At 51.0% G+C, this 26,500-nt stretch overlaps 14 protein-coding genes across 19 annotated transcripts; 7 read left to right on the top strand and 7 right to left on the bottom strand.

The window, feature by feature from the left end:
* Positions 1-790: 790 nt before the first annotated feature.
* PPTG_18139 (hypothetical protein) lies at positions 791-3,894 on the bottom strand. The gene has a single exon (XM_008916055.1). The coding sequence runs from the start codon at positions 3,815-3,817 to the stop codon at positions 932-934; it is 2,886 nt and encodes a 961-aa protein (XP_008914303.1). The 5' UTR covers positions 3,818-3,894; the 3' UTR covers positions 791-931.
* Positions 3,895-4,713: 819 nt separating this feature from the next.
* Positions 4,714-6,458, top strand: PPTG_18138 (hypothetical protein). Its single transcript, XM_008916054.1, has one exon. It carries the CDS (start codon positions 4,942-4,944, stop codon positions 6,358-6,360), a length of 1,419 nt encoding a protein of 472 aa, XP_008914302.1. The 5' UTR covers positions 4,714-4,941; the 3' UTR covers positions 6,361-6,458.
* On the bottom strand, positions 6,393-7,944 carry PPTG_18137 (hypothetical protein). Its single transcript, XM_008916053.1, has 2 exons — positions 7,156-7,944; positions 6,393-7,082 (listed from the first exon to the last, which is right to left on the bottom strand). Exons 1-2 carry the CDS (start codon positions 7,613-7,615, stop codon positions 6,460-6,462), a joined length of 1,083 nt encoding a protein of 360 aa, XP_008914301.1. The 5' UTR covers positions 7,616-7,944; the 3' UTR covers positions 6,393-6,459.
* A 1,186-nt stretch (positions 7,945-9,130) lies between these two features.
* Positions 9,131-11,522, top strand: PPTG_18136 (hypothetical protein; the record flags this gene model as incomplete). Its single annotated transcript, XM_008916052.1, has 2 exons — positions 9,131-11,060; positions 11,239-11,522. The coding sequence occupies 2 exons, from the start codon at positions 9,131-9,133 to the stop codon at positions 11,520-11,522; spliced, it is 2,214 nt and encodes a 737-aa protein (XP_008914300.1).
* On the bottom strand, positions 11,298-13,668 carry PPTG_18135 (hypothetical protein). The gene has a single exon (XM_008916051.1). The coding sequence runs from the start codon at positions 13,545-13,547 to the stop codon at positions 11,826-11,828; it is 1,722 nt and encodes a 573-aa protein (XP_008914299.1). The 5' UTR covers positions 13,548-13,668; the 3' UTR covers positions 11,298-11,825.
* On the top strand, positions 12,729-14,784 carry PPTG_18134 (hypothetical protein). Its single transcript, XM_008916050.1, has 3 exons — positions 12,729-13,942; positions 14,013-14,263; positions 14,346-14,784. Exons 1-3 carry the CDS (start codon positions 13,930-13,932, stop codon positions 14,709-14,711), a joined length of 630 nt encoding a protein of 209 aa, XP_008914298.1. The 5' UTR covers positions 12,729-13,929; the 3' UTR covers positions 14,712-14,784.
* PPTG_18133 (hypothetical protein) lies at positions 14,749-15,731 on the bottom strand (the record flags this gene model as incomplete). The annotated part of the gene is made up of 2 exons (XM_008916049.1): positions 14,749-15,459; positions 15,522-15,731. 2 exons carry the CDS (start codon positions 15,729-15,731, stop codon positions 14,749-14,751), a joined length of 921 nt encoding a protein of 306 aa, XP_008914297.1.
* A 175-nt stretch (positions 15,732-15,906) lies between these two features.
* Positions 15,907-17,149, top strand: PPTG_18132 (hypothetical protein). The gene has a single exon (XM_008916048.1). The coding sequence runs from the start codon at positions 16,010-16,012 to the stop codon at positions 17,081-17,083; it is 1,074 nt and encodes a 357-aa protein (XP_008914296.1). The 5' UTR covers positions 15,907-16,009; the 3' UTR covers positions 17,084-17,149.
* Positions 17,150-17,346: 197 nt separating this feature from the next.
* PPTG_18131 (hypothetical protein) lies at positions 17,347-18,411 on the bottom strand (the record flags this gene model as incomplete). The annotated part of the gene is made up of 1 exon (XM_008916047.1): positions 17,347-18,411. One exon carries the CDS (start codon positions 18,409-18,411, stop codon positions 17,347-17,349), a length of 1,065 nt encoding a protein of 354 aa, XP_008914295.1.
* Positions 18,412-19,480: 1,069 nt separating this feature from the next.
* PPTG_18130 (hypothetical protein) lies at positions 19,481-20,519 on the top strand (the record flags this gene model as incomplete). Its single annotated transcript, XM_008916046.1, has 3 exons — positions 19,481-20,273; positions 20,334-20,363; positions 20,440-20,519. The coding sequence occupies 3 exons, from the start codon at positions 19,481-19,483 to the stop codon at positions 20,517-20,519; spliced, it is 903 nt and encodes a 300-aa protein (XP_008914294.1).
* Positions 20,520-20,719: 200 nt separating this feature from the next.
* PPTG_18129 (hypothetical protein) lies at positions 20,720-21,806 on the top strand (the record flags this gene model as incomplete). The annotated part of the gene is made up of 3 exons (XM_008916045.1): positions 20,720-21,156; positions 21,214-21,331; positions 21,390-21,806. 3 exons carry the CDS (start codon positions 20,720-20,722, stop codon positions 21,804-21,806), a joined length of 972 nt encoding a protein of 323 aa, XP_008914293.1.
* On the bottom strand, positions 21,346-23,111 carry PPTG_18128 (hypothetical protein). Of its 6 annotated transcripts, none has more exons than XM_008916040.1 (5): positions 22,936-23,111; positions 22,785-22,846; positions 21,688-22,708; positions 21,548-21,623; positions 21,353-21,469 (listed from the first exon to the last, which is right to left on the bottom strand). In XM_008916040.1, exons 1-3 carry the CDS (start codon positions 23,072-23,074, stop codon positions 21,887-21,889), a joined length of 1,023 nt encoding a protein of 340 aa, XP_008914288.1. In that variant the 5' UTR covers positions 23,075-23,111; the 3' UTR covers positions 21,353-21,469; positions 21,548-21,623; positions 21,688-21,886. The 6 variants fall into 6 exon arrangements, with proteins under 6 accessions (XP_008914287.1, XP_008914291.1, XP_008914288.1 ...); XM_008916041.1 differs by having other exon boundaries at positions 21,548-21,777; positions 21,864-22,708; XM_008916039.1 differs by having other exon boundaries at positions 21,346-21,469; positions 21,548-22,708.
* A 227-nt stretch (positions 23,112-23,338) lies between these two features.
* On the top strand, positions 23,339-23,835 carry PPTG_24271 (hypothetical protein). The gene has a single exon (XM_008916038.1). It carries the CDS (start codon positions 23,362-23,364, stop codon positions 23,599-23,601), a length of 240 nt encoding a protein of 79 aa, XP_008914286.1. The 5' UTR covers positions 23,339-23,361; the 3' UTR covers positions 23,602-23,835.
* Positions 23,601-26,481, bottom strand: PPTG_18127 (hypothetical protein). The gene is made up of 4 exons (XM_008916037.1): positions 26,266-26,481; positions 25,195-26,184; positions 24,018-25,132; positions 23,601-23,949 (listed from the first exon to the last, which is right to left on the bottom strand). The coding sequence occupies exons 1-4, from the start codon at positions 26,341-26,343 to the stop codon at positions 23,709-23,711; spliced, it is 2,424 nt and encodes an 807-aa protein (XP_008914285.1). The 5' UTR covers positions 26,344-26,481; the 3' UTR covers positions 23,601-23,708.
* Between the last annotated feature and the right edge of the window lie 19 nt (positions 26,482-26,500).

Below are 26,500 nucleotides of genomic sequence, written 5' to 3'. Positions count from 1 at the left end.
TTTTTTCCCCTTTTTACGGCGCTGGTTCGTCAGTGTGTTGTAAATGTATGTGGCTAATTTCGTTGGTGGAGTTAGATATGCGCATCGCTCTCTTTACCGATCTCATTTTCGTATTAGCGTCAACTCCACTTCTGAGTAGTGCACCGCGTTAAATATCTTTCTCGATAAGATTGACCCTGTTGAAGGCGCTGTGTTCCAATTTGTTGTAATTGTGCTGTATGTTTTTCCACTGCTAAGTACAACCGGCGTTGGGAGAACAACGACCCCCTGTCAGGTTGGTATGAGGTTTTTGAATCACACTCATATATTTATCAAAGAATAAATGGTATTGTTCTTAGACATCTTGCCCAGAAACAGTTCACCGAAAAGCTGTTCTCGTTTCGAAGTAGCACCCAATTCAACAGGACCGAAGGAGGACCAGACCCGCCGGTGACCTGAAAAAGAGTCTACCAAAAACAACAAGCTTTTCTACTGAGACCCAGGTTGCGTTACGCATTTCGATCTGCGCGGTACCGTGGAATTAATCCGTTGTGGTCTGTTCATACCTCTATGAGGCATTCCCAGTATAAACGTAGCATTTACTCATAGCAACAGACTTGTCTACTCTCAGCTAGAAACCACAGTACTTTCAGTTAGTATCTAGGAATATTACAAACGCACTTAAAAAATATCGATGTTGGATAAACGTTGAGTTAAACGGTACGAAATAGTTAATAGTTTCTGAAGAACTGAACTGAACGAAGTCAACGAATTCAATGCTGCCTTTCCTTTTTAAGTCGGGAGCATATTGATCCTCGCACTTCTGTAGGTTTGGTTCAAATTACAAAATCACACCCATTGTTTTCTTGGTTTTCTTGGTTTTCTTGCTTTGATCCGCAATACACGAGATCTCTTTACTACTAGTACTTTTTCTACACCTTAACATGTAAGTTTACAGCGTGAAGGCTACTTCTTTGGGTGTTTGTGGGAAAAGGAATTTCAGCACGTTGACGCTGAGAATCAATTCCTGTATCGTCGGGAATGTCACGCCATTGTTTTCAACATATCCGGTATTTGCATCTCCTTGCAATGCAACAAACCACCCTCCACGTTCTGGCTGCCACGTTACTGGTACAAACTGCACATACTGGTCGTCCCGTACATACGCGATCACAAGACAGCGTACTCGAGTCTCACTGAATCGCAGTAGAAAAGTACCTGGCGGTGCACGCTCCAGCATACTAACACACGCACCCTTAGACAAAAATCCGTGTAGCAGACGTGGCTCGGTATGAGGCCACAGAGTTGAGTACAAAATACAATCGACAAGCGGCCGAAACCACGCCCAGAACGCCGTAAACATATGTAGATTCACAGCGCCACCACGTTGTGCTGGAGCAGCACAGTCACGACCCCAGATAAGCGAACTTTTGCTTAAGAAATCGATGCTGCGGCTGGATAATGGACGCTTGGCAGCATCTCCTTTCAATTTGGTCGCGAAGAAACAGCTAACTTGCGGTGCTATCCAATCCAACGGAACGTCCTTCAGTTCCTGCAATTGACGTACCACAGTAGCAGAATAGCCGTCTTTCAAGCCACCTTCAGGGTTGTGAAAATCAGGTAGAGTGGCGTTGATAACCACTGCTCTTGCCCATACTAAACTACCTCCTTCACTCTGGATAATCGGTCTCACGTGATCTGCTACTTTCAGTAGACAAAGCTGTTGTAATGATGTAGTTGGGGACGCAACTGAGCCAGTTAAACTCGGCTCGCTTCTGGTTGATATCAGTGGATGAGTTTTCCACGGAGGAGGCTCTGTTGTATGGCCATCACAGCTTCCAATCGACACTCCTAAAGAGGACTTGGCCGTGAAGACATCCGACTGAGAAGCTACAGGTTTCATCCGCCGCAGCGCAGCCTCGTGTCCATGGAATTGATGCTGATGCTCCATGTTTTCCATGATGCACTGTGAATGACTATGGTGATGCTTATGCGAATGCGAGTAACGTCCATCCATAGACTTCGCCTTCTCTAGACTCAGCATTTCTTGTTCGTGATGATGTGCCTCCCAACCACAGTCAGGTCGAGTGGCGTCCACTTTGCCCATACAAAGTCCCGTATTTACTGACGGAATAATGTAGTTGAGAAACTCTCGTTGATCCAGCTCCATATCTTTCTTCTCCAAGAACTGCGACACCGCGCATATCGTTCGTGGATGACCTCGTAAGCTCTTAATAATGGGGTGTTCGCCAAACGCTTCAAGGTCACTACTTCCACCCATTTCGTGGGCTTTAATCTTTCTAGGTGCACGCAGAGTGAACAGCAACGCCGCGTCAGCAGGCGGCAGCGGACCTACTGGTATTATCTTCTCGCCTACGCCATCCATGGCCCCAAATTTCCCGTCACCCGTCAGCAAAAGCGCCAGAGAATTCACACGTCGTAATAGCATCGCGACAATCGCATAAAATCTGGGATTCTGACGTTGTGCTCGATTACAACCGTCCAAAATCAATAGAAAACTGTTGCCGTCGCCTTGGCTTTCTACGTCACAGCGTTGTCGTGCTTGTTCCGCTAACTCATCGAGCGTTGTCGCTTGAAGACCCAAACACTTTGCAAATCTAGTTATCAAATCTGACGGCTCCAGTTCACACATATCACTGCTATCTTCCCGTTCATTGCTCGTGTTCAAGCGAAGATAAAATATATGACGGAATATTTTACGTTCCGTGGCATATTGAGCACATTGCAGCGCCACTTCCGTCTTGCCGATACCTCGTTCCCCCGCAATACTCACGAGTCTGGCACCTTCCACGAGGGACTTGTATACTTGATGCACCTCCAAAGATCGACCGACAAACACCTCAGCGACCGTATCACACTCATTAACTGTGCATTTCCCTCTTCTTCCCCCCATATCTGTTTCGACACAATCCCCCACCGGTACATCTCGAAAGAGAGCATCATTATGGTCTCCATCTCCTAGTAATTTAAACTCTGACGGTCTCCCAATACTCCCGTTGTTAGCAACTGCAATATCCGCTTGCACACGTCCAATCTGGAAACTTTTTGCCACTGAGTGACCGGCAAATAGTGCCGTGTAAAAGGCTTTGGCGAACTCCATGGCTTTACGATCCAAAACTTTCTCCTCTTTGGACACCACGACGACGTGGGGCACTCCGGCACTTACGAAGGCTTGAGCTACACTCTCTGAGTGACATGCACTCACGAATACTAATTGTAACGGGATTTTAGGTTTCCCATGCATTGGAGGGGGCGATAAAGCCACCCAGCCCCTCTCCACCCTGTGAGATCTGATAGCGAAGCCCGCTGTGGCATCGTCGCTGCTACTGTAAGAGCTGGAGCTCTCGCTGCTGCTGTCGCTGGATTCTGAATTCCTCTGGCTTCGGTTTTGTCGATTGCGCATCTTTTTATCGCGTTTGCGTCTCGGACGGCGGCTCTCAGCACCTCCAGCTAGCAGGAGGTCCTGGAGTTCCTGTTGAGAGACGAACTGTGCCTCGCCCTTGCGTGTCTCGAAGATCACTTGGCCAGGGACGCCATGGCCCGAGAAGTGCAGTGCTCGACAGCCGAACGACAAAACCTTACGGAAAGCGTGAAGGTCGGCGACTTCCGAATGCCACGCGAGCTTTCGACCAGATTCTCGCAGCGTTTCGAGCAGTAGACGACGCTCTGCTTTGACGTCGATGAGCTCCACGGCCTCCAGACCACTGGACGAGCCATTGATGTCTGCGTGTGGACTGAGACTGCGCCAGTTGGCTCCTGAGTGACGCCGTACCACCAGCGGCGATGAATGCAGGTGCGCGAAGATTGGCGGCGACATTTTTGGAGAAGAATTTGGTATGGGATCTGTTTATTTTGATATTTTGAGGATGTCATAGTTGTACGTGTTAATAATGGCGTTCCAAAATATCAAAATAAACAGATCTTTTACCAAATTCATCTTGACCTCGAAATCTGAAACAATTCTATTATAATTGTTTAAGCTGTACTGTACAGAAGTTAGATGATCACACACTTGCAGGCTACCGTCGACCCCGAGCAAGTATTTTAGAGCTGACGGTAGATCTCCATCGATTTGAGTGGGCCTAGTGACGAACTCTGCTTGAGCTGTTCATTTATAAGCATTCTTACATGTTGTGAGGAGCGGCAAATTATGCGAGAGATAATTTTCTCGTACAGCATGATGACCTTCATCTCAAGTTGAAGGGCCTTCAATGTAGGCAACTTCGACAAAGTGTCACACACCTGCATAATCAGGTACGCCACTCCTCGTACGGGCGATCACTTCGTGGAACTTATTCAAAAAAAAAACCTTCATGTAACTTATCGATAAAGTTTTGGACTTGGTGGCAAGTAAATTGACGCTCATTTGGCTGCAGCAACACCACAGCCAAACGGACAAGCAGCGATAACCCCATCCCAGCAGAGCGTGCGATGTACATTTATGTATGTGTCTCGCTGATCGCTTCAATGCAACGTTGCAGCCTATTACGTTACTCCCATCAGTAATAGCAGATCTCGTTTAATCTGATATTTTGCTCAGAATCGAGTTTTGTATTCAATAAAAATTATGTTATTTGGCATTCTTTAACCTGAAGATACTCAGTACAGAATACTATTAGTTGACGCAGGTTTCGCTGCTGGCAATTGTACACACCTGGCTATGTGCTACTTTCTTGCGTTCACTATGACCTCTTGAAAAGCCAGAGTTAGACACGACGAGCAAAATGCACGACATAGAGAAAATCAAGGTCACGGCACCAAGAGCACTCTGACATCAAGCTCAGCTCAGCTGTCAGTGCAAGGTGCGATTTCTGTCGCAGAGTCTGCCGACCGACCCTTTATAACGCTTTTCCATTCCTTAAAAGTGGACACGAGTCGGGTAAATCAACAGGCTTCTGGGTTGACTTCTCATTTAGACGCGTGACCGGCGGACCGTTGACCATGACGTCCAATGCGGTGGCCAAGGTGCCGATGCGGCGAGGCCAGACGCTCTGGACGCACTCGCGTCGTCTCGTAAGCAGCGCCAGCAACTCGAACGCCGTGGACATGGAGAACTACCAGGGCACCATCTACTTCGCCGACATCGTGGTGGACGGCACCACCTTCGTCGTGCAGGTGGACACGGGCTCGTCGGACTTGTGGATCTCTTGCTACTACCTCAGCGGCTCCACGTGCGAGTCTACGTGTCCATCCGACGCAGAAACGATCTCCTATGGCTCCGGCGACGTCTGTGTGGAAGGCCAATCGGCCGATATCAAGTTTGGCAACATCGCAGTGTCCAATTACGTGGTGGGAGTGGCGCAGGGCTCGACTGTGAACCCCAGCAGCTCCACTTCGCTGCTTGCAGGTGACGCTCAGGGTCTCTTTGGGCTCGCCTACAGCTCACTAGCAACACTACCGTCGCCTGGTGGCCAGTTTATTGACTACGTCACGAGCTTCTCGATGTATTTGACGCAAGAGGACAATTCAGACGGCAGCTTCTTGCTGTTGAACGGCGTGGATGACGCTCTAATCTCCTCCAACGGCCTTGTACCGTACACAGTCAACCTCAAGTCGTCAACTCCAACACATTGGACAATCGGCATGACGGCAATGCAGATTGGCAACAACACAGCCGTGTTCCCATGTTCCACAGCGAGTAGTGGGAGTTGTGACAGTATCGTGGACTCGGGCACTTCTCTACTGGCAATGCCCAGTTCAGTCTACTCAGATTTTGTGTCGACATATCTTTCAAGCTGCCAATTGTACCAATCCGGATCACAAATTTACATGTGCTCAAGTGACATCGATTTGCCTCGGCTGGCACTAACATTCGGAGACGTGACTTTTTACTTGGAAAAAGAGGACTATATTATCAATCTGGGCGGTAATATGGTCGTCGTGGAAGTACAGGCGACGTCGAGTAGTAGTGGCTCGTACGCTAACACATGGATCATCGGCGAGACGTTCTTGAAGGTGTTTTATACAAGCTACAACGTCAACGAGTCGGTGACGTTCTATTGTGTCGAGAACAGCACGTGTACACCTGGTTCCCAGGCGGTATCTTTGCCGGCATCCTCGGATTCTTCGGGCGACAACACTGGCGGTAACGGGTATGGAGGTGGCAGTGGCGGTGTCTCGGGCATTACGTTCGGCGATGACGGTAACAGCCACCTCACGACGATCCTGGCGATCGTGTTGGGCGTTCTCGGCTTCTTCTTCATTATCGCAGTCGTAACTTATCTATTCCGCTGCCTCTGCAGACGCAGACGAGCATATCGACACGAGCAATCGCTGCAGCCAGTATTGGTCGTACCTGGTGGCTACTACCAGCCGCAGCCTGCCATCCAGCCTTCGCAAGGATATTACGCTCAACACTAATTTTTGAAAAAAAAATATAAAGTAGCTTCAGCTTTCTAAAAACAAGAGAAGAATTTGTATTGATACAGAGTTCAAAATATATTCTCATCTTTTCAGAATTTAGTCGCTGATCTGGAGTACTTCAGATAGGCAAATGTCCAGGAGGTAGGCTGTAAGTCCCCAGATCACGTGTGGGCCGCCTGTGAAGACTGGAGTGGCGTTGCTGTGGCGGATCCAGTTGTCCTGGTTCATCAGATCGCGTAGTGGCACTGTGAAGAGCGACTCCACTTCGTCCTCGTTAATTGCAACAGTCCGGTCGCTCATCTCGCCGATAAAACCCACGACGGGTGTGACGGCAATGCCTGTGATTGAAGTGACGCTGGACCAGTCGCAGCGTAACACACCGAGGACATCGACACCCTCTGGAGCCAGTCCGACCTCTTCGTTCATCTCACGCAGACAAGTGCCTTCAATGCACGAGTCGTTGGGGTCCACCATTCCCCCAGGGAAGCACACCTCGCCCTTGTGCTTGCCAACGGTGAGTGAACGCAATGTGAAGAGTACGGACGGTTCGCTTTCGAATGTGCAGAGCGGGATGACCACAGCTGCACGTGCTGAGTAAGCCTTTGTGATCTGTCGTGGCAGTCGACTTAATCGCTTGCGGATACGCTCGAGATGACGCTTGCTGAATGCATTAGCAAGCGGCGTTCGCCTCTGTGCATTGATGTCGTGTTGAGCAAAGTCTGTAGAATAAACACAAACAGATCAGTTCATCATTCGCTATCTTTTGGGATAAATAGAGAAGAAGTTGCGTACCGTGGTAAGGCTTGAGTACAGCTTCCAGTTCGTCTAGCTTTCCCTCACTCAGGAGCTCAGCGCATAGCCACAACGTGTATTCGCGGTCTTGGTAGGCTGCAGCGAGTGCTGGTGCTGTGTAGTTGTTCACCAGGAAGCTGGCGTCCATCCGAGGCTTCTCAAATTCGCGGGAGAAGGAGCTCGTGTCCTTAACTTGTTCGTGGTGGTGGTGGTGGTGGTGTTCCTCGGCGTCCTCTCCCTCCATTGCCCCGTGTTGGCTGCTGCTGTGGTAGTAAAGGTAGTGCTGGTGGCTGTCATTCACGTGCTTGGCCGACACAACACGGCTTAGGCGCTGCGTGTCGTTCTCGCAATCAAGAAGACGCGAGGCCGTCGCAAACGCGCGACCTAGAGGCCGCTGCCGCGTCGAGAGCGGCTTGACGCGGCTCGAGACCTCAAATAGCGTGCATCCGACTCGTCGCATTGGTATTTAGCCAGTCGAAATTGGTGCTTAGTGCTTGAGAAGCAAATTGTCAACTGGGAGCCGTTGGAGGTGTCCAAAGAAAGAGACAACGACGTTTCGCTCGCTTGCTGCTGTCTGGTGGCGCTTGCCTGTTTGTTTGCGGTGGGGATTTGCGCTGCAGATTCGGATGGACACTTGGGTTGTTGCCTTCCGCGGGTGCTTGTGCAGCAGCAGCGATACGATGGTCTGCGGCGTCTTTGGCGCTGATTCTTGGCAGGAAGTGACTGCGTCGAGTCAGAGTCTGGAGGTCCTAACTTAGGACTCCTAAGCTAGGAAATGTGGATTTCTTGCTTAATCTAACAACCACTAATATCTTTTTTAAAAACGAAGTGAAAAGATCGCTCTATATACGGTCTGACACACTATTTAGTACACTCGAATTTTGAAATCAGGACTTCCAGTCTGTAACGAGCATCGAGTCACGTGATTGGCTGCATGGGCCTTGACACCTCCCCGTTCCAGGGCAAACTTCAGATTCCAGTTCCAGCTGCTTCGATTTTGGTCGTAATGTCTCATGCAGCATAGACGGCAGGATGGCGAGTGTGCATCACAGTGCTCAGCATGCCACTGCATCATCCTCCTACAGTAAACTGATCAGGAGGGTTGTAAATCGTGTTTTTAAAAAAGGGAACACTGTTAGTGCGTCGCTTAGCTATTAACTATGTCAAGAACCGAAATGCTCATGTCCGGCATTCCTTCAGTAAGTATGCACACTGTTCTGCGAGCTCCGATGTCTTCAAATATACCGCAATCCCATGGGTGATAAATGTCTGCTTGGTGATCGCGCCACCAAGCAGACATATCAAATATCAAGCACACCTCGCACATATTTGAGAATGCAAAACAAATATGTTTTGTTCAGCGATTCCCCTTCGTGTCAGTGTTGCAGCCAATGAGCCTCCAGCAGTCGCCAATTCGGTGTTTTTACGAGTCTCGACTAGCAGACGACACAACTGGAATCTGAAGTGTGTATGCACTGGAGGCGTGCAATCAAGTCTGCAGGATCCAGTCCACGCGCGTGTTCTCGTTTCAGGTTGGAAGTTCAAACCTCTAGCGCCTTATTGGTCCGATGCACGGCCATCTCCTTGTGCTGACTCGCCGCAGTCACGCACCTCCAATTGTCGTCGAGCCCGTAGATCGCTGCAAGTCCTATCTTGCGAGAGTATCCATCACTGCTGCTGACACATGAGCTGAGCATTAGAATCTAGATTTATTAAATAGCACGCGCCGGCATCGCTTTAGTATGAGCGCACCGTGCTGTCTGCGTGGTAGGTTACCTCTGCTACGAAGCACAATTGTGCTGTACCACATGGCATCGTTTGGGCTTGTAGACGAACGGCTTCAGTTTTACACAACATGTCCACAAGACTGTGTACCACACAAAATATGTGTTGTACGCATTTAGCCTACCACCTGTCATACGAATCAGCATTCCGCCATTTCGACAAGTTCTTCCTCCATCTACGCTTGGCTCCCATGGAGCTGCCATTCGTAGCGCCCTCCAGCGCAGACACCGATGACGCTGGTCGCAAGTCCAAACTCCTCGCTTTGCTCGACCGCGCCCGCGTGAACCGCGGTCTCCAACCGGAACAAAACGGCGACACCGTGGACGAAGAACAAGTGATGGACTACAGACCTCCTCCTATCAAAACCGAGCCGACTGATATAAAGAGCGAACAGATTAATGATCTGCATCAACAGCAACACACACCCAAGTGTACATGCAATCACAGCCACCAGTCATCCCCAGTGTCAACAAACAATGCATCACAGGCTCTACCAGCCTCAGGACGCCGAGAACGAGGCTTTAATGGCATCTCAACACCCGATAACGAAAGCTCAGCGTCACATACCACCGTGACGTCCACTGGATCGTCGATAAATGCCATGTTTATCAATTCCGAGGTCGTTGGAGGCAGCTTAACGGTCATTCAGACTGCGGGTGAAGATGCCAGACAGAGCGACACCTCCCATGCTTCTACTGCTCGCGTTGCTGTCCTGAGCTCGGCACCAAAGCCACGTATTGCAGACCTAACGGGTGGCAGAGATAAAGTCCCGCGACTCCAACAGCTTAAACCCCTGGAAGTACCGAGAAATCCTACACACCAACCTCATTTAGAGGAAAAGCGCCCTATGAAACGTGAACTTCCTGCACGAGATGAACCCAAACAACCCCGTACAAAACCTTCCCATACGAATACATCGCTCATGCTGAAAAAGCTGGAGCTGCTCACACCGGACGAGTACGAAGACTCGGAACTCCATGGCGATTTCCAGCACATGCTGCACATTTTGATCCCTTCCAACGCCACTACCGCTCTTCTGGAACGTCGTGGGCAGCCAATTCAAAGCATCAGTCAGCAATCAGACTGCACACTATCCATTCGCGAGCCGGAGGCCTCGCCATTCAAAGACGATCGCTTGTTACGCATCTACGGGAAAGCCAAAGGCATCAGTTTAGCTCAACGGCTTGTCATCGCGTACATTCGAGCGTATCGAGCCGATAAAGGAGACCCAAACTACATGGATTTAACCAACGAGTCCCCTCCCGTTGCACTCCCTGCCACGTCCATTACTAAAGCTATGAGCGTCGCTGTCTCTGGGAAGAAAAACGAACTGGAGTTCACTAGTCCGTTTGTCTGGATGGTCCCGCGTGAAGACGTGGGTAAAATGATGGGGCGACAGGGCAGTATCCTCGCAGCAATCCGCCAGAACACAGGAGCAGCGATTCATCTGGATAAGGACAGCGTCCCCGGCACTTCCGAGCGTCGAGTGGTCCTGATTGGCACTGTGGACTCTATCGCTGCAGCGATCGAAGAGATTAAAGCCAGATCTGGTGGACATCCGGAGGTATCAGCAAGTCCGAGTGGCAGACTTGGACAGTATTTCGCCATCCCGTATCACACCTCTGGCTTCCTTATCGGTCCACAAGGCTCCACTGTTAAGAGTATTACTGAACGTACCGGTGCTCGTCTACAAATTCCTTCAGCGGAGGACTTACCGTTGGGTAGTGTGAACCGCATTCTACACATGCAAGGCGCTCCTAAAGAAGTAGAACACGCCCGACGTGTCGTTGGAGCCAAGCTACGTGACTATCTGGCTTCGAACAAGTGTCCACAAACAGTGACACCGATCTCAACTGGTCGGAAGGGCGACAAAGTCACGATCAAGACGCTGTTGCCGTCGAGAATTTGTGGCTTTATGCTGGACAACAGAGGTAAACTTATTCGTGAGATCTCGGAAAAATCGGGCGCTCACACACACCTCTTAGCGCCACATGATGATGAAAGTCGAGTCTGTGTATTTAACGGAGAGATGAGCTGTGTGCTACGTGCACAACGTCTGGTGTTACAGGTCATTGCAGGAGATGCGATCTCTTCGAAACATACAGCCATACCGAGGAAACGTAAGTGTTCGCAACGAGTAGAAGAATATTCTGAAGTGGAGGACAAAGAGTCTTACGAGAGTGACGTTGAAGAGGACTATGAAGAGTATGAAGAACCTCCCAGACGCCCAGTCAGACAGACTGTACGTCGAGTACCCATCCGCTCTCGACATGACTATGAAGATGAAGATATGTACAGACGTGATGAAGGCCATGAAGAGCGTCCACGCCGGCCAATTCGACGGCCAGTCACTCGTCCACGCGAGTACGTTGAAGAATATCACGACTATGACCATGAAGACTACGACCATGACGAATATCATGAAGAGCGAGTACCGTACGACGTACCCTACTCTCGTATTCCTAAGAGGCCAATCGTACGTCGACAGCCTCGTAGACATCAAGAGGAGTATGATTCCGACTATCAAGAGTACGATGACTACAGCTATGAAGACGACAGTGATGACTACGAACACTCATTAATTGCCAGAAAGCAAGCGATAAAGCGACGAGCTATCGGTAGTCGCCCGGATAGGAGACCTGCTGTACTTCCTGGTCGGAAGGTGCAGATGGTAGCGCCAAGACTAAGCCCTCGTGAACAGCGCCCCAGGGTGGGTCCTACTGATCGACGTCGTCCAAGTAGTGCTAGTCTGAGTCGTGGAAGCGTGAGTGTACATCACAGTGGACGAGGCACAGGACGTCCCAGCTCCAGTCGAGGACGTGGCAATGGCAAGCGTCGTCGACAATAGCCTCGAAATATGACCAAGATGTACGTGTTATCATCTCTTACCGTCGAACTAGAAGCCCAGCTGCAGTCGCCGCAGTAGCACACGCGATGAACGATAAACCCAAGTACAGTGGCGACTTTGGAGGCGACTCGGCAGCTTCTCTTCGGAGTTCATCGATCGGTAGACGAGGTATGGGTTTGTCGTCGATTACGTCGGGGCTATTGACTTCAATCGCCCCGCTAATCACACAGTGGTCGTTCACATGACTCAGACGCGACAGCGCTGTAGGACGCGCCCTGGGCTTCTCTTCCACTGTCGCGACACTGGACGTAGCATGTTTATCGACCCAATCCAACTCCAACGACATTTTCCGCCGCCTTTTCTCCTTAGTCTCTGTCTTCGCACTCAAGCCTTCGATCTCAAGCGGTGGCAATGGAGAACGCACCGTCGTGGATTCGATCTCACTCCCGCTGTCGCTTTTGTTACTAGAACTCCTATCAAGTGCCAGTACATCCGCTGCAGTCGTGGCAGATGTGCCCGTACACATAGTCTTGCGTCGTCTTGCGCGCGTCTTGTCAGTCTCTACTGAACTCTGACGACGTAGGATCCTGTTCTCCAGTCGAAGAGCAGTAACTTCACGTGAGGCGTCTTCTAATAGCTGCTCCATGTCTTCCGTTTGTTTAACATTTTCCACCGGGCCAGCGCTACTTCCTCGTGTTCTCTCCAGTTGCTTCTGTAATTGTTCCAATGCTTCAGTGACGCGCTGTGTCTCGGCCTGTGCACTCGCTGTGCGGTTCTCCGCAACTTGTAGTTGTGTAGCCGCTCGTGCTTTACTGTTTTCTAGCTTAGTTACAAGCTCTTCACGTGCCGCTAGACGCTCCCGAAGCTCTTCATTCTCTGCTTCCAGACGCCTCGTAGTGCGGCGCAATGAGTCTCGTACAGCTTGTACTCGTTCTACCTCTTGGGATTGTTGTTCTAGCTGTATCGCTACGGACTCTAGATCCTGTTGAGCACGTGTAGTTTCAACGAGGTGCTCGTTGTTACGTTGATGTAATTGCTCGATCTGCTCTGTCATCTCTCGCTGTCGCTGTTGTTCACGCTCGCTCGCGAGTTCCAGCTCTAAACAGCGGCGTCTGAGCTCGTCAGCGCGCTGTTCCAGTTGCGTCATCTCGACCTCACGTGAAGCACAGCGCTCGCACGAGTCTGCACGACAGAAGCTGCCGGAGCGTGAGGGAAGTGAGGGTCGTCTCTGAAGCTGTGTGTGGTTAGAGGCGGCACCGTACGGGTCGTAGCGCTGCAACGCAGTTTCGAGTGCTGCGTTTTGGTCACGTAGACGCTGTGCGTCTTTCACGCAGCGATCCCGGTCGCCTTGTACAGCTTCCAGCTCGTCATTTAAGGAGTCGATCTCTTCGCGTGCAGTTCGTAGCTCTTCGAGCAGTGCATTGCCGGCATTAGCAGCTAAGCGCAAGTTGTCTTGCTCGCCAGCGAGCTCCATTAATACGCGCGAGAGCTTCTCTTCGAGCAGTCGCTCTCTCGCAGAACCTTCGTCCTCTGGATTGTTACTGCGATGCTTCGTACCTCTGACGCCTTCGACAACAGAGTTGTGGCTGTCGTCTACGAGCAAGTCGACGATGAGCTGGCGAACGTGGTCAAGCATTTCGTGGTCGTCGGTCTCCTGTTCCTCGTGTGCGACGTCGTCGCTGACCAGATGCAGACTGCTGCGACTGCTGCTCGTGGTGGGCGACGGTAGTGTCCACTGGTTGGGACTTGTACAGGCCATTGAGTCTCAGCCGACGTCGAGGTTCCGGTGCTTTTCTTAGTCTACTTGCCAATGCAGAGTGAGCGAGCGTCGCGTGTGCGAAGGTATGGGAAGCTGGGTGTCTTCAATGCTCAAGCCGTTGAGACTTGTTTGTAACGGTCTTAGAAGAGCTCTTCGAGAAGTGTACCATATTTATGGTACATCTTAGGCTGGCTTGCTATATCTGGAGATGTGAAGGTACGAAAGCCTCTTCCATCCTTTCGTTGCTCCATTGCAACGCATAGACGACGTCGAGGCATTGTGCGTCGAGGTCGGTTCGGCGTGACGCAAATTCGGATCAATTCACGGGAACTGAAGCATTGGAGCTCATTGGAGCTGAAGTTGAAGTTGAATTGGTACACGAATGGCACATCTGAGTAAGGATACTGGTGTTGTTCTCCAACTCAATTGAGGCTCTAATCTAACAGTGTAAGTGCTGTAATGTAGGTGAAAGACATGGAGATGCCACGAGACGACGAGGTGAGCTGATGCGAGAGCGGATGCAGATGTTGGCTGTTCGCACAAGCTACCCCGATGCCTTTCATCGCTCGCGTCGCAGCTCAGCAGCTTCAGCCATAACCACCACTGCGGTTGTTGCTGTTAGCGACCAACTCGCTGTAAGTAATACCGGTGGGTCCGGTCGTAATAGCTCGTACTTACATCATCTGCGACGCACACCCGAAGAAATGGCGGAATTCGTACGAGCCAAATTTCTAAATTCTAAAGTTGGTGCTAAATCTAAACGTTGACAAATTGGTGCTGATTTGGTGCTGCTGATAGAGTCGACAGTGTGAGCAACGAGTAGCACTAACAAGAGAGAAGGAGATTCAAGCACAACGTCGAGCACTTGCAGTCGAAGAGGAGCGCCAAGCTCGCAGTCAACTTGCAGGTGAAGCTGCGCCAGCCCAAGCTGCTCAAAGACTTCGAGAACGACGGGAGAAGCAACGACGCACTGCTGAAGCTGAGCTGGAGGCGTTAGTAGACCAGCAAGAGTCTTCCCTTGAGGCGATGAACATCGCTCGGATGCTGTCACCTCGGTTTCAAGAGCATGTGAACTTCACACCGGCTGTAGTAAAATATTCCGCTGAAGATGAACGCGTCAAGCACCTCCTCTCAACTACACGTATCGGCTCCTATTACCAATAACCTGGATATATTTCCTGAAATTTACTTTAAATTTCCGTTAGAAAGGTCCGCGTAAACTGCATTTGTTTCTAGCTAATGCATTGCCGTACTTGGAGTGCATCGTTGGACGACGATGCTTGTCTGTAGCAGGTTCACGAGGTTCAATCTTGCGCTGATAGTAATCCAGCTCCATCTGCGTCGAGAACCGGCCTGCAACGTACAAATTGTATCGCTCATGATTGACACGTGCATCCTCTTCTTGCTGCCCGTGCTCCTCCCATTTCTGGGCTAAAGTGTGGATCTTACACGTTGTCAAATTTTTTCGAGGGTTAAGCTGCTTCTGATACTTTCGCGAGAGTTTTCGACTGACGCGCAGAAGCTCCGACTGCAGCAGATTTTCTTGCTGGCGTAAGGCTACTCGCTCTTTCTCAGCTGGACTCATTTCGCGTTGCGGTGGAGTCTTCGGGTTCTCTTCTGGACTAGTACTGGACTTTAGAGCGACGTCAAGAGCGTCCTGTTCAATCTCCGGTTGATTTTTTAAGCTCTTGACTTCGCGAGTAATCCCTCGATAGAGTTCTGGAGCTGAAACGGAGGAGCTTAACGTGCTTTCGAGATCCGAAGTCCGGATAAGCTTACCCCCGATCAATCGACGTTGAGTGGGTGTTCCATGCACGAATTTGTGCTTAGATTTGGTAGTTTGTTCACCGAGTGGCGGAGGATCTTTGGGTAGTCCGAGAGTACTGAAATTATTCATTCGCGGTCTGTCAATCTGTATTCGTGAAGTGCTGTTAGAGTTAGAGTTGGAGTAGAGTTTACGGATCTCTAACGCACCTGTTGAGGACGTAGCGACTCGACCAAGTCGGCTTTAACCAGCTGATGCATCTCTCGACGAACTTTTGCAGGGATGGCTGGATCATTCCACGCGGTAACTCCGTCGGACGAAGAGCAACCTAATAAATCCAACGTTGACATCCCAACTGGACGCCGTGTGAACACCTCCATGTTGGCGTCGGCAGTACTTACATCTGCTTTCAAACCCATGACGGAAATTTTAAATAAGCGGGGACAAGAACCTCCAACCTCGACAACCGTTCGAAGCCGCGGTTTCCATCGCTATATAAAGCAAAGTTGTCGTCCTGAACTCCGGAATGGATCAGATCACCGGGGTCTAGGTAACAGAACCAGATCTTGATGGTTCCTAGGCTAGGAATTCTAGCGGACAAGCCACCGATAGAAGGATGCCTAGAGGCTCGGGATCGTAAGTAGCGTTGTATTTGCCATAATCCAATTTACAGCATTCAACCCAAGCCACTTCAGCAATGATCCGACCGGTGTCGAATCTACAAATGCAGCGTGTGGGGAAGCCTCAGCTTCAATCGCCCAGCAAGCCTCTGAAACAATCGACCACGACGACATCGAAGTCACCGATCAAGAAGCACCTCCAGAATGCCTCCGCACAGCTTGATCCTATGCCATCGTCTCCTCTTCATGGCCCGCTGAAAGCCAAGCTTCGCGCTTCAGTCCTCCAGGCTGTCCTGAAATTACTGGACCAGGACGTGAACGCTCTCACCGGAGCCCATGAAATTCTCCAAGCTGCTGCTGCTCTACCGTTGTCTGAGCCAAACGTGCAACGTGCAACCATCCAAGCTCTCCGTGGCCTGCACGAGTCTATCACGATGCCATTGTTCGGTTACGACTCGGAATCTTCAAACTCGAACTGGGAAACACCAATCCCACTGAGTCCTCGAAAGCAAACGAACACTCGAGCCAATTCGCTGCACCACTGCAAGGAATTTTTGCTCGCTTGTGCTAACGAGATCCACGAGCTTGAAGATATTCGTCCAGTGCATTTCGACTACCCTGAGGACTCCTCGTCGTCGTTGAATTTTGCTCAATCCTCAACGTCTTGCAAGCATTGCGCTGCGGATTTCGACTACGCGTCGACAGTACAGTCATCTATTGAAAGTGATGCCAGTAGCGACGATACTCGAGCCGATCGGGGCTCACAGTTCTCGGACGTTCTTCACCGTGCCGAGTACATGAGTACCGTTGACGAGATGTCAATAAGGGATCGAGTGGTTTGCCGTAAGGTGCTGCGAGCACTGCTCGACCTCGTTAAAACTCAACGCCGTCGTTCGAGTGCACCCAATTTGGCGCTTAAGTTCCGAGTCTTCGAGTCTCTCAAGTTGCAAGCGAGCCTCAATCGTAAGAAACTCGCCTTTCAGCGTCTCAAGAACGGTATCCATTCACGTCACCAATTCAATCCGGCGGCAATAGTCAAGACTCAAAGATCTTTGGACTTCCAGATGCTCATGGTGCACCACTCGGACGTGCTGTTGCTTATCCTGGCACTCGTGTTCCTAGCTAATCTGCCTGCCAAGTACGTTATGTAGTAACATGCAGCTTTGCCATCAGGTTTAAAACCAGTAAAAACTTCATTTTAAACATGAGGATGACAGCAAACTGAAGGCGGCTAAATTAGCCGCTAATTGACGTCGGAGGTTTCAAACATAAATTACAATGGCGGCGTTTAAAACACTCAGGTCGGCAGCATAGAGCAGTTCCGAACGTTCCGTCGCTTCGGACTGCGGTGAAGCCTCCGGAAGAGGCTCCTTTTACTCTCTTCTCACTCCCTTCTCACTCAAAACCAATTGCTTTACGAAACACCCGACGAACGCATCAAGCCGCCACTCCTTTCGGCCAGGAATGTGCCGCTGGGCACCACAAAGTCCGTGAAGCGGCCGAAGCCGGAGCCCTGGGCAGCCAGCGCCACATGGAGACATCTAAGCCATTCCTTCATCTCTCCTTCCGTGTAGGCACTAAGCAATACGCGGCCCTTCTTGCCGCGGATAGCAAACCTCCACATCGTGGCCTGGGAGCCGTCAAACACGGAGTCACGGGGCATGATCTCGATGCTCTTGGGGCTGCACTTAGCCAAGTCGATCTCTCCGCGTTTACGACCGTGTTCCTCGCGGAAAAAAGTCATTTTCGTACTAGTAAGGACTACAAAGCGGACCTTCCAACCTCCGGAACGTAGTCCGAAACCTTGCTTAAACAGTAATCCGGACTTGATGACCCCTCCCCGCGGCACAGTGGCTGCGCGCATCATGACGCTCTCTCTAGAGATCGAGAAGCCATCCTCGTCCACAATAAGCGTCCGAGGGAGTCTCGACGGGTCACAGATGATGGTATCAATGTCGTTGTCGTCGTCTTCGCTCTCCATCCTTTCCAGAAGGGGAATGGGTCCGGAAGCCGGCATAGCCATAACGGCAAGCAACGACTCGGCCCGGTTGAGTCTGTTGCTATTGTTGACGTAGTTCTCCTTCTCCTCTTCCTCGTCTACCGTCGAGATGGCGCGTTGGTCGCGATTACGCGCAGCTGGAGACGGATAGTAAGAACTCCCGGCGTCGGAGCTTCCAGCGTCGCTGGGCTCATACCAATCGTCGTCGCTAGTGTCGGAAGTGCGCTCGCTGGAGCGTCCCATGGCTCGCAGGAGTTGCGCCTTGTACACGGCGTTCTGCTGCTGCTGCTGCGAGACTCGCAACATGCGCGAAGGGCGGAAGGACAAGAGACTCGGACGTGGCATGAGCTCCTCGCCATGCGCATCCATCATGGCCGGCACTTCGGGGTCGTAGCTGTCGTACACGCTGTAGCGGTCTGCGGCTGGCCAGCTGGGCTCCAGTACCGCGCGCGGAGCGGCGGTCGACGGCGTGGGCGCCATGCTTTTGACTAGTGGCACTGCCTCGAGTGCTGTATTGGGGGGATGGAGAGCTACTCGTACCTAATCGGGTGATCGTTTGATCAGGTTTGTGGTTTGTAACGAACTGAACACATGCGGGAGCGACTTGGATAAACCTGTGATAAATGGTAGAATGCGAGATAGAATTTTATGACTCGATGCACTTGATTCATATTTTCTGATTTTGTGCCCTGTAATATTTAATTTCGAGCGAGAATGGATGCGGCGGTCACAACGTGGGATTTCTCACGCTGGTGAAGCGGCGTGGCTTTCACGCACACCAATTGACTGGGCGCGACTGGCGCGCGCTAACGGCCACGTGAGACTGCAATTGAAAATCGCAGTGCAGACAAGGGTTTTTAAGTGTCCCTAGGCTAAAGACCTCGATCTCTTCCTCGTTGCCAGCACGGTGCGGCAGAACCATTTGCGTGCTCGTCCATTCCGCAGGCGGGAGAATCGGATGAAAAAAGTCAACATTAGCTTTTCAGCAGCTGACAATCCACCTGGCCGTCTAATATAATAGTCGCCGACGTTATGGATTTCACTGAGACGTTATACGAGAAAGCTGTGGCTGTGAGTGTCCCCGAAACAGCCGAGCGAGTGGGTTCCGATATACAGAGGAGACCCTGAAACCCTCCATTTCCTTCTTCGGTCAATGGAGGAGCTTGGCAGTCGCTTATTCGAGGCTGTTCCAATTTCGCGTGTTTGCAAGCTTCCGTTTGGATCGTGAGCTGAAAAAAAAGTGGGAATCTTCGATTGTCGCATCGCGCTGCGCTCACACGACCAGAGCGTGCCGTGCCGACCCGCTTCGTCGATTGCATGACTGACGACGTCACTGTTGGAAGCTCCAACTTGGAACGTCCTGCTTTTCGTGCCATCACCGCCATGAAGAGGTCTGCATCAGCCAGATAGCCTGTATATTTTGTGTAGTTTTTATTGGAAGATTTCGATGCTCGTCCCACACGAAATTTGACTTGTGTGCGCCACATCACTTTGTTTTCATCCAATCACAGTCCTCATCTCTATTGGTTTCTTGAGCCAAAAGTGACGGATGGAGGTGAGCTTCAAGAAGAAGAGCAAGCGTTCCGTTGGTGGCCGTAAACGCTCACGTCGGCCTCTCGAAGACACAGAAGATGCCTCTACCAGTAGTGCAGGCGATGACGTGGACGTAGAGCAGATCCAACGCTCCATAGAGGAGCTACGCGAGGACCAAAAACTACGCGACCAGATCCTTAGAGAGGAGTTGGCCACTCAAAAGCAGGAGGCAGCCAAGAAGACACAGAAGAAGGCGGAGGCAGCCGCAGACACGAGTCACTATGGACTGCACGATCCCAAGAAGGACGGATCCACCAATCAGAAGTTGCTGACGCTGCTAGACGGACAGTTCACGGGTCAAAGTGCCACGACCGACAAGGATCAGCATGAGGAGCTCTTGAACAAATTTATTGAGGAGAGACTACAGAAAAAGAGAAAAATGGAGGCTCGCCAGGACACAGTAAACGTCAATGACGCAGCAGCTGCTCTTAAGACTGCAGAGGACAAGTTGTTTGAACTGCCGGAGCACTTAAACCCCGATCTGCCGAGTAGCAGCAAGAGTTTCGATGTGGGAACAGAAGGAGGCATGTTGATGGGAAATACAGGTATTGCAGAGGTAGAACTCCCATCGTCGTTTGCGGAGAAGACGGAGAAAGCGACTAGGAGAGCATTGGAAGCGAATAAAACAGGTGCAGCGAAGCTGGATGGGATCGGAGGCCTCACAAGTTCCATCGTTCCGGGCAACTTTAGCACCGACTTTAATCGCCACAAGATTGACTACGTTGCGGAGATGAAGAGCCTGAATAAAGGTACGAGTATATATTGTGGATGGACGCGGACAGTGGTTTGACGAATGTTTTACTTTGCAGATGAGCAACGTGAGCGTGGATTCCGTCAAGGTTTGGGCTCGAAGTGTAATTATCTGTCGTTTACTGTCTGGTACTGATATTTTATTTGATAATTTGCTGCGTGCAGTCGGCAAGAGCAAGGCAACCGACGACCACGCCGTCTCCCAGTTCAGAAAGTTAGAAAGTCGCAAACTACGTCATCGCTGACCCTAAAGTGCATCAAAATGGCTACGTTTTATGTTTTACCCCGAATGAATGACTTAATAGTTTATAGTGACGTCGGTCCACCCTCATCTGCTGACTCGAATCTGTAGCAATCGGGCACCGCCACGTCACGAGGAGCTCATTGGATCGGGGCCAAGACCACCTAGTACATCGTATAGTATCGCTGTCGCAATCTATTAGACATGAGTTGGCTGTGGGGCAACGAAACGACGGAGCAGGCGCAGTTCGTGGTGAGCGCACTGCAGAGCGAGCTGGATGAGCGTGAGAGCAAGATTAAGGCGTTAGAGGCCGCTCTCAAGCGCGAGCAGCAGGATATGACTTCGTTATTGGAGGACGAAGTCAAGGAACTTGAGGCACGACGCAAGGCCATCGAAAAGGAGCTGGCAGGTGTCGATGCACTCATTAAAGAGAAGCAAAGGCTCATCCAGAAGAGCAAAAGCGACCCACTCAAGAAGAAAAAGAAGAAAAAAAGCAAAACACCCGTCAGTTCACCCAGAGCTGCGGTAGTTGAAGAGAAACCGGCTGCAGCTGCCAATGGAAAACCCAAGGAGAACGGCAAGGAAGCGGTAGTGTCCCCCAAGGCCAAAAAGAAACAACAGAAGAAGAAAAAGGAAGCGAGGTGGGTAATGGAACAAACTGAAAACAATGAGGCATGGCTAATCATTGTGTTGTCTAGTGCTGCTAGTGCTGATGTGGAGCAGACGGAGAACTCGAAGGTGTTGCCTATGGACAAGAACTTGAAGGTGGTGGCCAAGGAGGAGCCCAATGTGGCCTTCATCATCCAACGTAGCAATGTGAGTGAAAAGCGTTTTTATGTTTTAAACAAGTTGCTAATATTTTTTATGATGGTAGAACTCGAATACAGTTGTGTATGCTGGGGTTAAGTCGGCCGACGGCAAGTCGTTGGACACGACGACCCCGATCAAAGTGTACTGGATCATGTATGAAAAGGAGGGCAATCCACGTGAGGATCTCAACATGATTGAGCGGAACACAGCATACGGTGTTACCTCTAAGCCGTCAGATGTGCCGGGTGAACACTTGGCGAGCATCGCGTCGCTGCGTGACCGCGACTGCGTGTTACGTCTGGACAAACACGGCAATGTGATGGCGTTGACTACCATCAATGGCAAGAAAGGGATGCTCTTACGCCGTGTGTTCGTGCAAATGACCACGAGCTGGGGCATCCCGACTGTGGACTTCGTTGACATCTTCGGAGTGGATCCAACCACCTTGGAGCCTGTGTACGAGAAGAAGAAAAACAAGTGAAACTTGGTGTGGCGAGAGAGCTAAACGAGTCGTAAACAATGCAGTGCTTTCCTCTACCTGTCTACATGTAGTTACGAAGTCTAAATGGCACGACGCATCATGACGAGAGCTGCAGCACCAAGTGTAGTGCCCAATACGCCACGTAGAACGTCCTCAGGTACGTCGTGGGTAATGTACTTGGAGGTGATGTACACTCCAGCAGCCAGCGAGCCACCGATACGTGCAGCGGTTGGCAGATGGATTGACTTGGCCCGTAGGTTGAACACCGTCGACGATGCAGCTGTGGGCACTACTGATAGGAGTGACGTACCGATGATAGTAGCTTGTGGCATATCACTTGCAGCAGTCAAGTAGGAGGTGATGAGGACACCTCCACCTAGTCCACAGAGTCCCGAGATGAACCCTGCAGCAGCTCCAGCGACCACGTACTTGGCGTTCACCTTGGCAAAGCCCACCCAGTCAGCCTTTACGCGCTCCATGTATTCAGCAGATACTGCGGCGGACGTGGCTGCAACGGACGGGTGTTCTTCACCTTCCTTAACTGACTCTCGAGCCTTGTTGAAGTCTTTTTGCTGAGGGACGAAGAACTGAAGATCCAGTGGGTCTTGGTTGTCGCTCCACTTGGGCATGTATGGGCTGTTCTTGAGGAAGATCAGTGGTGAACAGAACAGCAAGGCTGTGCCTACTACGAGCGACAGTTTCTTGCTGGTGAGGCGGTGTGCAGTGCGAACACCGTACTTAGTAGCAATGATAGCTGGGATAGTCGTGGTGAGTGCCAATGGCACGTTGCAGGATCCCGTTTGGAGGTAATTCCAAGATCCAACAGAGGAAGCAATGGCCACAGCACCCAGAGAAGTACCGTTGATGGCCTGCTGCGACAACGACGTGAACTTGGCCATCGCCTACAGTTGGAAAGTGAAGACAATGGCATCAGTTAGCATAGTTATTAGAGAAGCGTGGCATCGTATAAAAACCCACCGGAATGAGGATGATGCCTCCACCGACACCTGTAAGCGCCGAAACCATACCAGCCATACCGCCTACAGTTGAGGAGCAGTTGGAAATGCAGCAGTAGACGTCATTATTCGGACTAAAGCGCACGATTTGATGGTAGAGCGGGTTAGCGTACCAGTAGCGACACCGACGCCGAGTGGGATGGAAGCGCTCACGGTGCGTTCCTTTGGTGCCGAGCAGAGCACACGGCGGCCGGGGCCGATGTTGCGCGGAAGCCCGCGGGCGCTGGAGCGGCGGAGTGTACTTGCGAGCATCTTGTGGAATGTTGAGGAATGAAATGAGCGCGGGCAGATTCGCAGTAAGCAATATGAGAGTGTCAAACAGCGGTAAGAAGTCAAAACTATACAACCTGAAAATAAATTAATTAAGCAAGGTTACAATTTGAATGGAAATCTGCAAAATGAGAATGTTAAAATAGATTATAACAGGAAGATCGTTCTAAAAAGGTTTTGCGGCAGTTATCCTACAATGACGCGCCTCGTGAGTCGTGACGAGCCACCCTTTCACATCGAACTGATTGGCTAATATTCATAATTCAACCATGTTGGCAAGACGCCTGTCGACGAGGGTGTCGATGTCGGTGCCGCTGCAGCACGCTAAGAAGGCCAAGAACGCGGCCAAGACAGCCACAGCGCAGCAAGATACAAGCACCAAACCAGCAGAGGATAAGGAGACGAACCCTTGGAGCCACTTCACCGCCTTCAACAGTATGGAAGACTACGTGGACGTCACTCTGATCCAATACAACAACCAAGAGAACGATAAAGACGAAAAGCCATAAAAAAAAATCATCAACCAACTGCACAGAATACGCCTTGATGTTGTTTTTATTCTTCCCAGAAACAAAATATAAAACCTCATACCTACCGGGGGGATCCATGGAGTTACCTAAATGAGCATAACCATCGGATCTCCTCCGTCCTGGATGTACATGACCTTGTTCATCTCTTCCAGCTCCACCAACACCTTTTCTAACTCAGCAACCGGTACTTCGTCGCCTCTGGATCGACCATCATTCAGTCTCGACAGAATGTTTGTCAGCTTAATACTGTCGTTCTCATCGTCCATGTTAGCGTCGCTGCCCATATCGGACAAGACAGCCAGTACGTCGTCCGCAAGGGTAGCAGTACTGTAGCCACATCAATACAAAGCGAGTCAGAAATACACACACAACAAATCAGAGCTTGTAAGACATACCTCCATGCTCCACGGTCTCGTTTCCTTGACTTCTCGGGTGTCACTGGCGTCTCGATCTCCAGCTCTGCCATAGCCTTCTGAGTCCCAACCACGGGCAGTTCCGGTGTCTCCTCTGGCCTTGACGGAGCACTTGTATCATTCGAGTGCGGCTCGGACGCGTCATGGTACAGCGCGAAGCTGATGAGTGACATGGCCTTCTCTGCGTCCACTGCTTCGATCGTTTTGCTCAGACGCGCCTTAGCATGTGCTGAAGCTAGACGGATGAGTGTTTCCAAACTACGCGCCGTCACAGGTAAAGTCCGCGCGTTCTGCTGCGATCGAAGCTCTGCGTACCCCTCCGAGATCAACTCGATGGCTCTGTCTGTCAGCACCGGTTGGTACCGCATCTTGGCGTAATAAATGTACTTCTTGAGGAAGTCTAGCGTCAGGATACCGTTGCCGCTGCCGGCGTACGATGAAGACTGGTACCCGCCGTGCAGTAAAGGATCAAACTTCTGGAAAATAGACTTCTTGGCATCGTCGGCTCGGTTGCCTGAGGTCTCGCTGAGAAGCGCCATGTGGTCGGTAGAGCTCACTTCGAACGACAATGGTACACCTTCTTGGCCTGGACGAGTATACCGGTGCATTCGCAGCACATGATCCGAGATGTTCCGGTCGGCGCCACGGTCCAGACGGTCCAGCACTACGAACAACAAGTCAAAACGCGATAGCAGCGAGTCTGGTAGACCAATGTTCTCCTGGGGTTTCTTGTTCTTGTTGTACTGACCATACACGGGGTTAGCCGCTGCCAACACACTGCAACGTGCGTTCAAGGTGGCGTGGATACCAGCCTTGGCGATCGTCACTGTCTGCTGTTCCATAACTTCGTGAATAGCCACTCGATCCGCTTCACTCATCTTGTCGAACTCATCAATACACACAATGCCTCGGTCAGCCAACACCATCGCACCAGCTTCCAGACGACGCTCCTTTGTGTCGGGATCAATCGTCACAGCAGCTGTCAGACCCACACCGGACGATCCACGACCTGTGGTGTTGACGGCTAGAGGAGCGATCGTCCGCACAAAACGTAGAAGCTGAGACTTGGCAGTCGACGGGTCTCCCACCATCAAGATCTATAACGTACGACAACACGGTAAGCAACAGGATCAATATCTCTCGTATCGTATACACTTACGTTAACATCACCACGGAGATGCGTGCCGTTCTCCAGGTTCTTTTCCACTCCACCAAGCAATTGAAGCAGTAACGCTTGTTTAATCTCAGCGTGGCCGTAGATGGACGGCGCGATCGAACGTGACAGCATCTCAAAGGCGTCGTCACGCTTCGCGAACTCACGGACGTTTACTAGATCTGCAGCGGACATGACGATGCCGTTCACCTCTTTGCCCATAAGTTGGATGTTGTTAGCGATGAGAACTGTCCTGAATACCGCGGTAGATGACGCTGTGCTGTTACCGCCGAGTGGACGGTAGATACCGATAACTCGGATACGGTCACCGGGCTTGCACTTGTCCACAATGTCATTCTCCACAATAACCTCACACGAACGGGGAAGCTGTCCCAGAGGCGCAGTCTCGGGGGTTTCCTGCATGCTGATCATCTGGTAGTCTTTGTACTGAGATAGTCCGAACTCCGTCTCCAACAAGTTGCCGTTCTCGTCCTTGGTCGGATACACACTGGACGTTGGGGCTCCTGTGATGGACGTGTTGTCTCTGTACTCCCTGGATAGAATAGCATTCGTTTCTTTGCAGTAATGCACAGAGCGCACGACCTTAGGGCGTACAGCTGAGCATTTGGTGACAATACCGTGGACACACACCATTTGTGTGAGGTACGAAGCCAAGAGTCCGCGAGGATTCACATTGTGGTGGCCAAAGTCTCCCTCGAAGCCCACGTGAAACCGCATGTCCTTAGTAGCGTCAGCTTCCTTGCCACCGTAAAGACTATCGATGTTGAAGACCTTCTCTTTGACTGCTTCTTCGAAAGGGGGTACGAACTCGGCAGGGTTACGCAATAACCGGTTCACGATATTGTCCTGGCCGCCTACCGCCGGATCCGTGAACGAACTGTCGTACTCGCGGAGGTCGTTGAGGTCTACGATCAATCGCGTGCTTTTCTTGTGGATCATACTGCTCAACTTCTCCGAGTAATTGCCGTAACCTCCCTGTCATTGTGTCAATGATACACGAGTCAATACGAAGCTCCAAAAGACCGGAAAATGAGGTGAATAGCACCGCACACGCACATCATTATCAAGGAACTGCTCAAAGTACTGCTTGTGGCGGCGGAAGGCCTCGTCCAACGCGTCCTGTTGCAGCTCCATGGCGTCTCTCACTTCGCTCTTGCCCGCGCGCGCGAATATCGAGTGGCCTCTCCCTTCGTTCAAAAAGAGATGTCAGTGAAAGGAGGGTATAGAAAGAGTGACTCTCATAATGCGTGCTGATTGGTCGGGATTCGAATTTTAAATCGCGAGGTTAGGT

This window comes from Phytophthora parasitica, assembly GCF_000247585.1.
Source record: "Phytophthora parasitica INRA-310 unplaced genomic scaffold supercont2.78, whole genome shotgun sequence".
NCBI lineage: Eukaryota > Oomycota > Peronosporomycetes > Peronosporales > Peronosporaceae > Phytophthora > Phytophthora nicotianae.
The sequence above is the reverse complement of the archived record's forward strand: the minus strand, read 5'-3'. Positions and strand labels throughout refer to the sequence as shown.

What these genes read in the sequence shown, in the direction of transcription:
- PPTG_18139 (XM_008916055.1), bottom strand. Translation starts at nt 3,817, where the DNA reads ATGTCGCCGCCAATCTTCGCGCACCTGCATTCATCGCCGCTGGTGGTA.
- PPTG_18138 (XM_008916054.1), top strand. Translation starts at nt 4,942, where the DNA reads ATGACGTCCAATGCGGTGGCCAAGGTGCCGATGCGGCGAGGCCAGACG.
- PPTG_18137 (XM_008916053.1), bottom strand. Translation starts at nt 7,615, where the DNA reads ATGCGACGAGTCGGATGCACGCTATTTGAGGTCTCGAGCCGCGTCAAG. An exon ending in TGTACTCAAGCCTTACCACG is followed by an intron (nt 7,083 to 7,155) that starts GTACGCAACTTC and finishes TTTATTCTACAG; the next exon opens with ACTTTGCTCAACACGACATC.
- PPTG_18135 (XM_008916051.1), bottom strand. Translation starts at nt 13,547, where the DNA reads ATGGCCTGTACAAGTCCCAACCAGTGGACACTACCGTCGCCCACCACG.
- PPTG_18134 (XM_008916050.1), top strand. An exon ending in CCGAAGAAATGGCGGAATTC is followed by an intron (nt 14,264 to 14,345) that starts GTACGAGCCAAA and finishes TGCTGCTGATAG; the next exon opens with AGTCGACAGTGTGAGCAACG.
- PPTG_18132 (XM_008916048.1), top strand. Translation starts at nt 16,010, where the DNA reads ATGATCCGACCGGTGTCGAATCTACAAATGCAGCGTGTGGGGAAGCCT.
- PPTG_18128 (XM_008916039.1), bottom strand. Translation starts at nt 23,074, where the DNA reads ATGCTCGCAAGTACACTCCGCCGCTCCAGCGCCCGCGGGCTTCCGCGC. An exon ending in CGGCGTCGGTGTCGCTACTG is followed by an intron (nt 22,847 to 22,935) that starts GTACGCTAACCC and finishes CCTCAACTGTAG; the next exon opens with GCGGTATGGCTGGTATGGTT. An exon ending in GAGGCATCATCCTCATTCCG is followed by an intron (nt 22,709 to 22,784) that starts GTGGGTTTTTAT and finishes TTCCAACTGTAG; the next exon opens with GCGATGGCCAAGTTCACGTC.
- PPTG_24271 (XM_008916038.1), top strand. Translation starts at nt 23,362, where the DNA reads ATGTTGGCAAGACGCCTGTCGACGAGGGTGTCGATGTCGGTGCCGCTG.
- PPTG_18127 (XM_008916037.1), bottom strand. Translation starts at nt 26,343, where the DNA reads ATGGAGCTGCAACAGGACGCGTTGGACGAGGCCTTCCGCCGCCACAAG. An exon ending in ATCTCCGTGGTGATGTTAAC is followed by an intron (nt 25,133 to 25,194) that starts GTAAGTGTATAC and finishes CGTACGTTATAG; the next exon opens with ATCTTGATGGTGGGAGACCC. An exon ending in CGAGACCGTGGAGCATGGAG is followed by an intron (nt 23,950 to 24,017) that starts GTATGTCTTACA and finishes ATGTGGCTACAG; the next exon opens with TACTGCTACCCTTGCGGACG.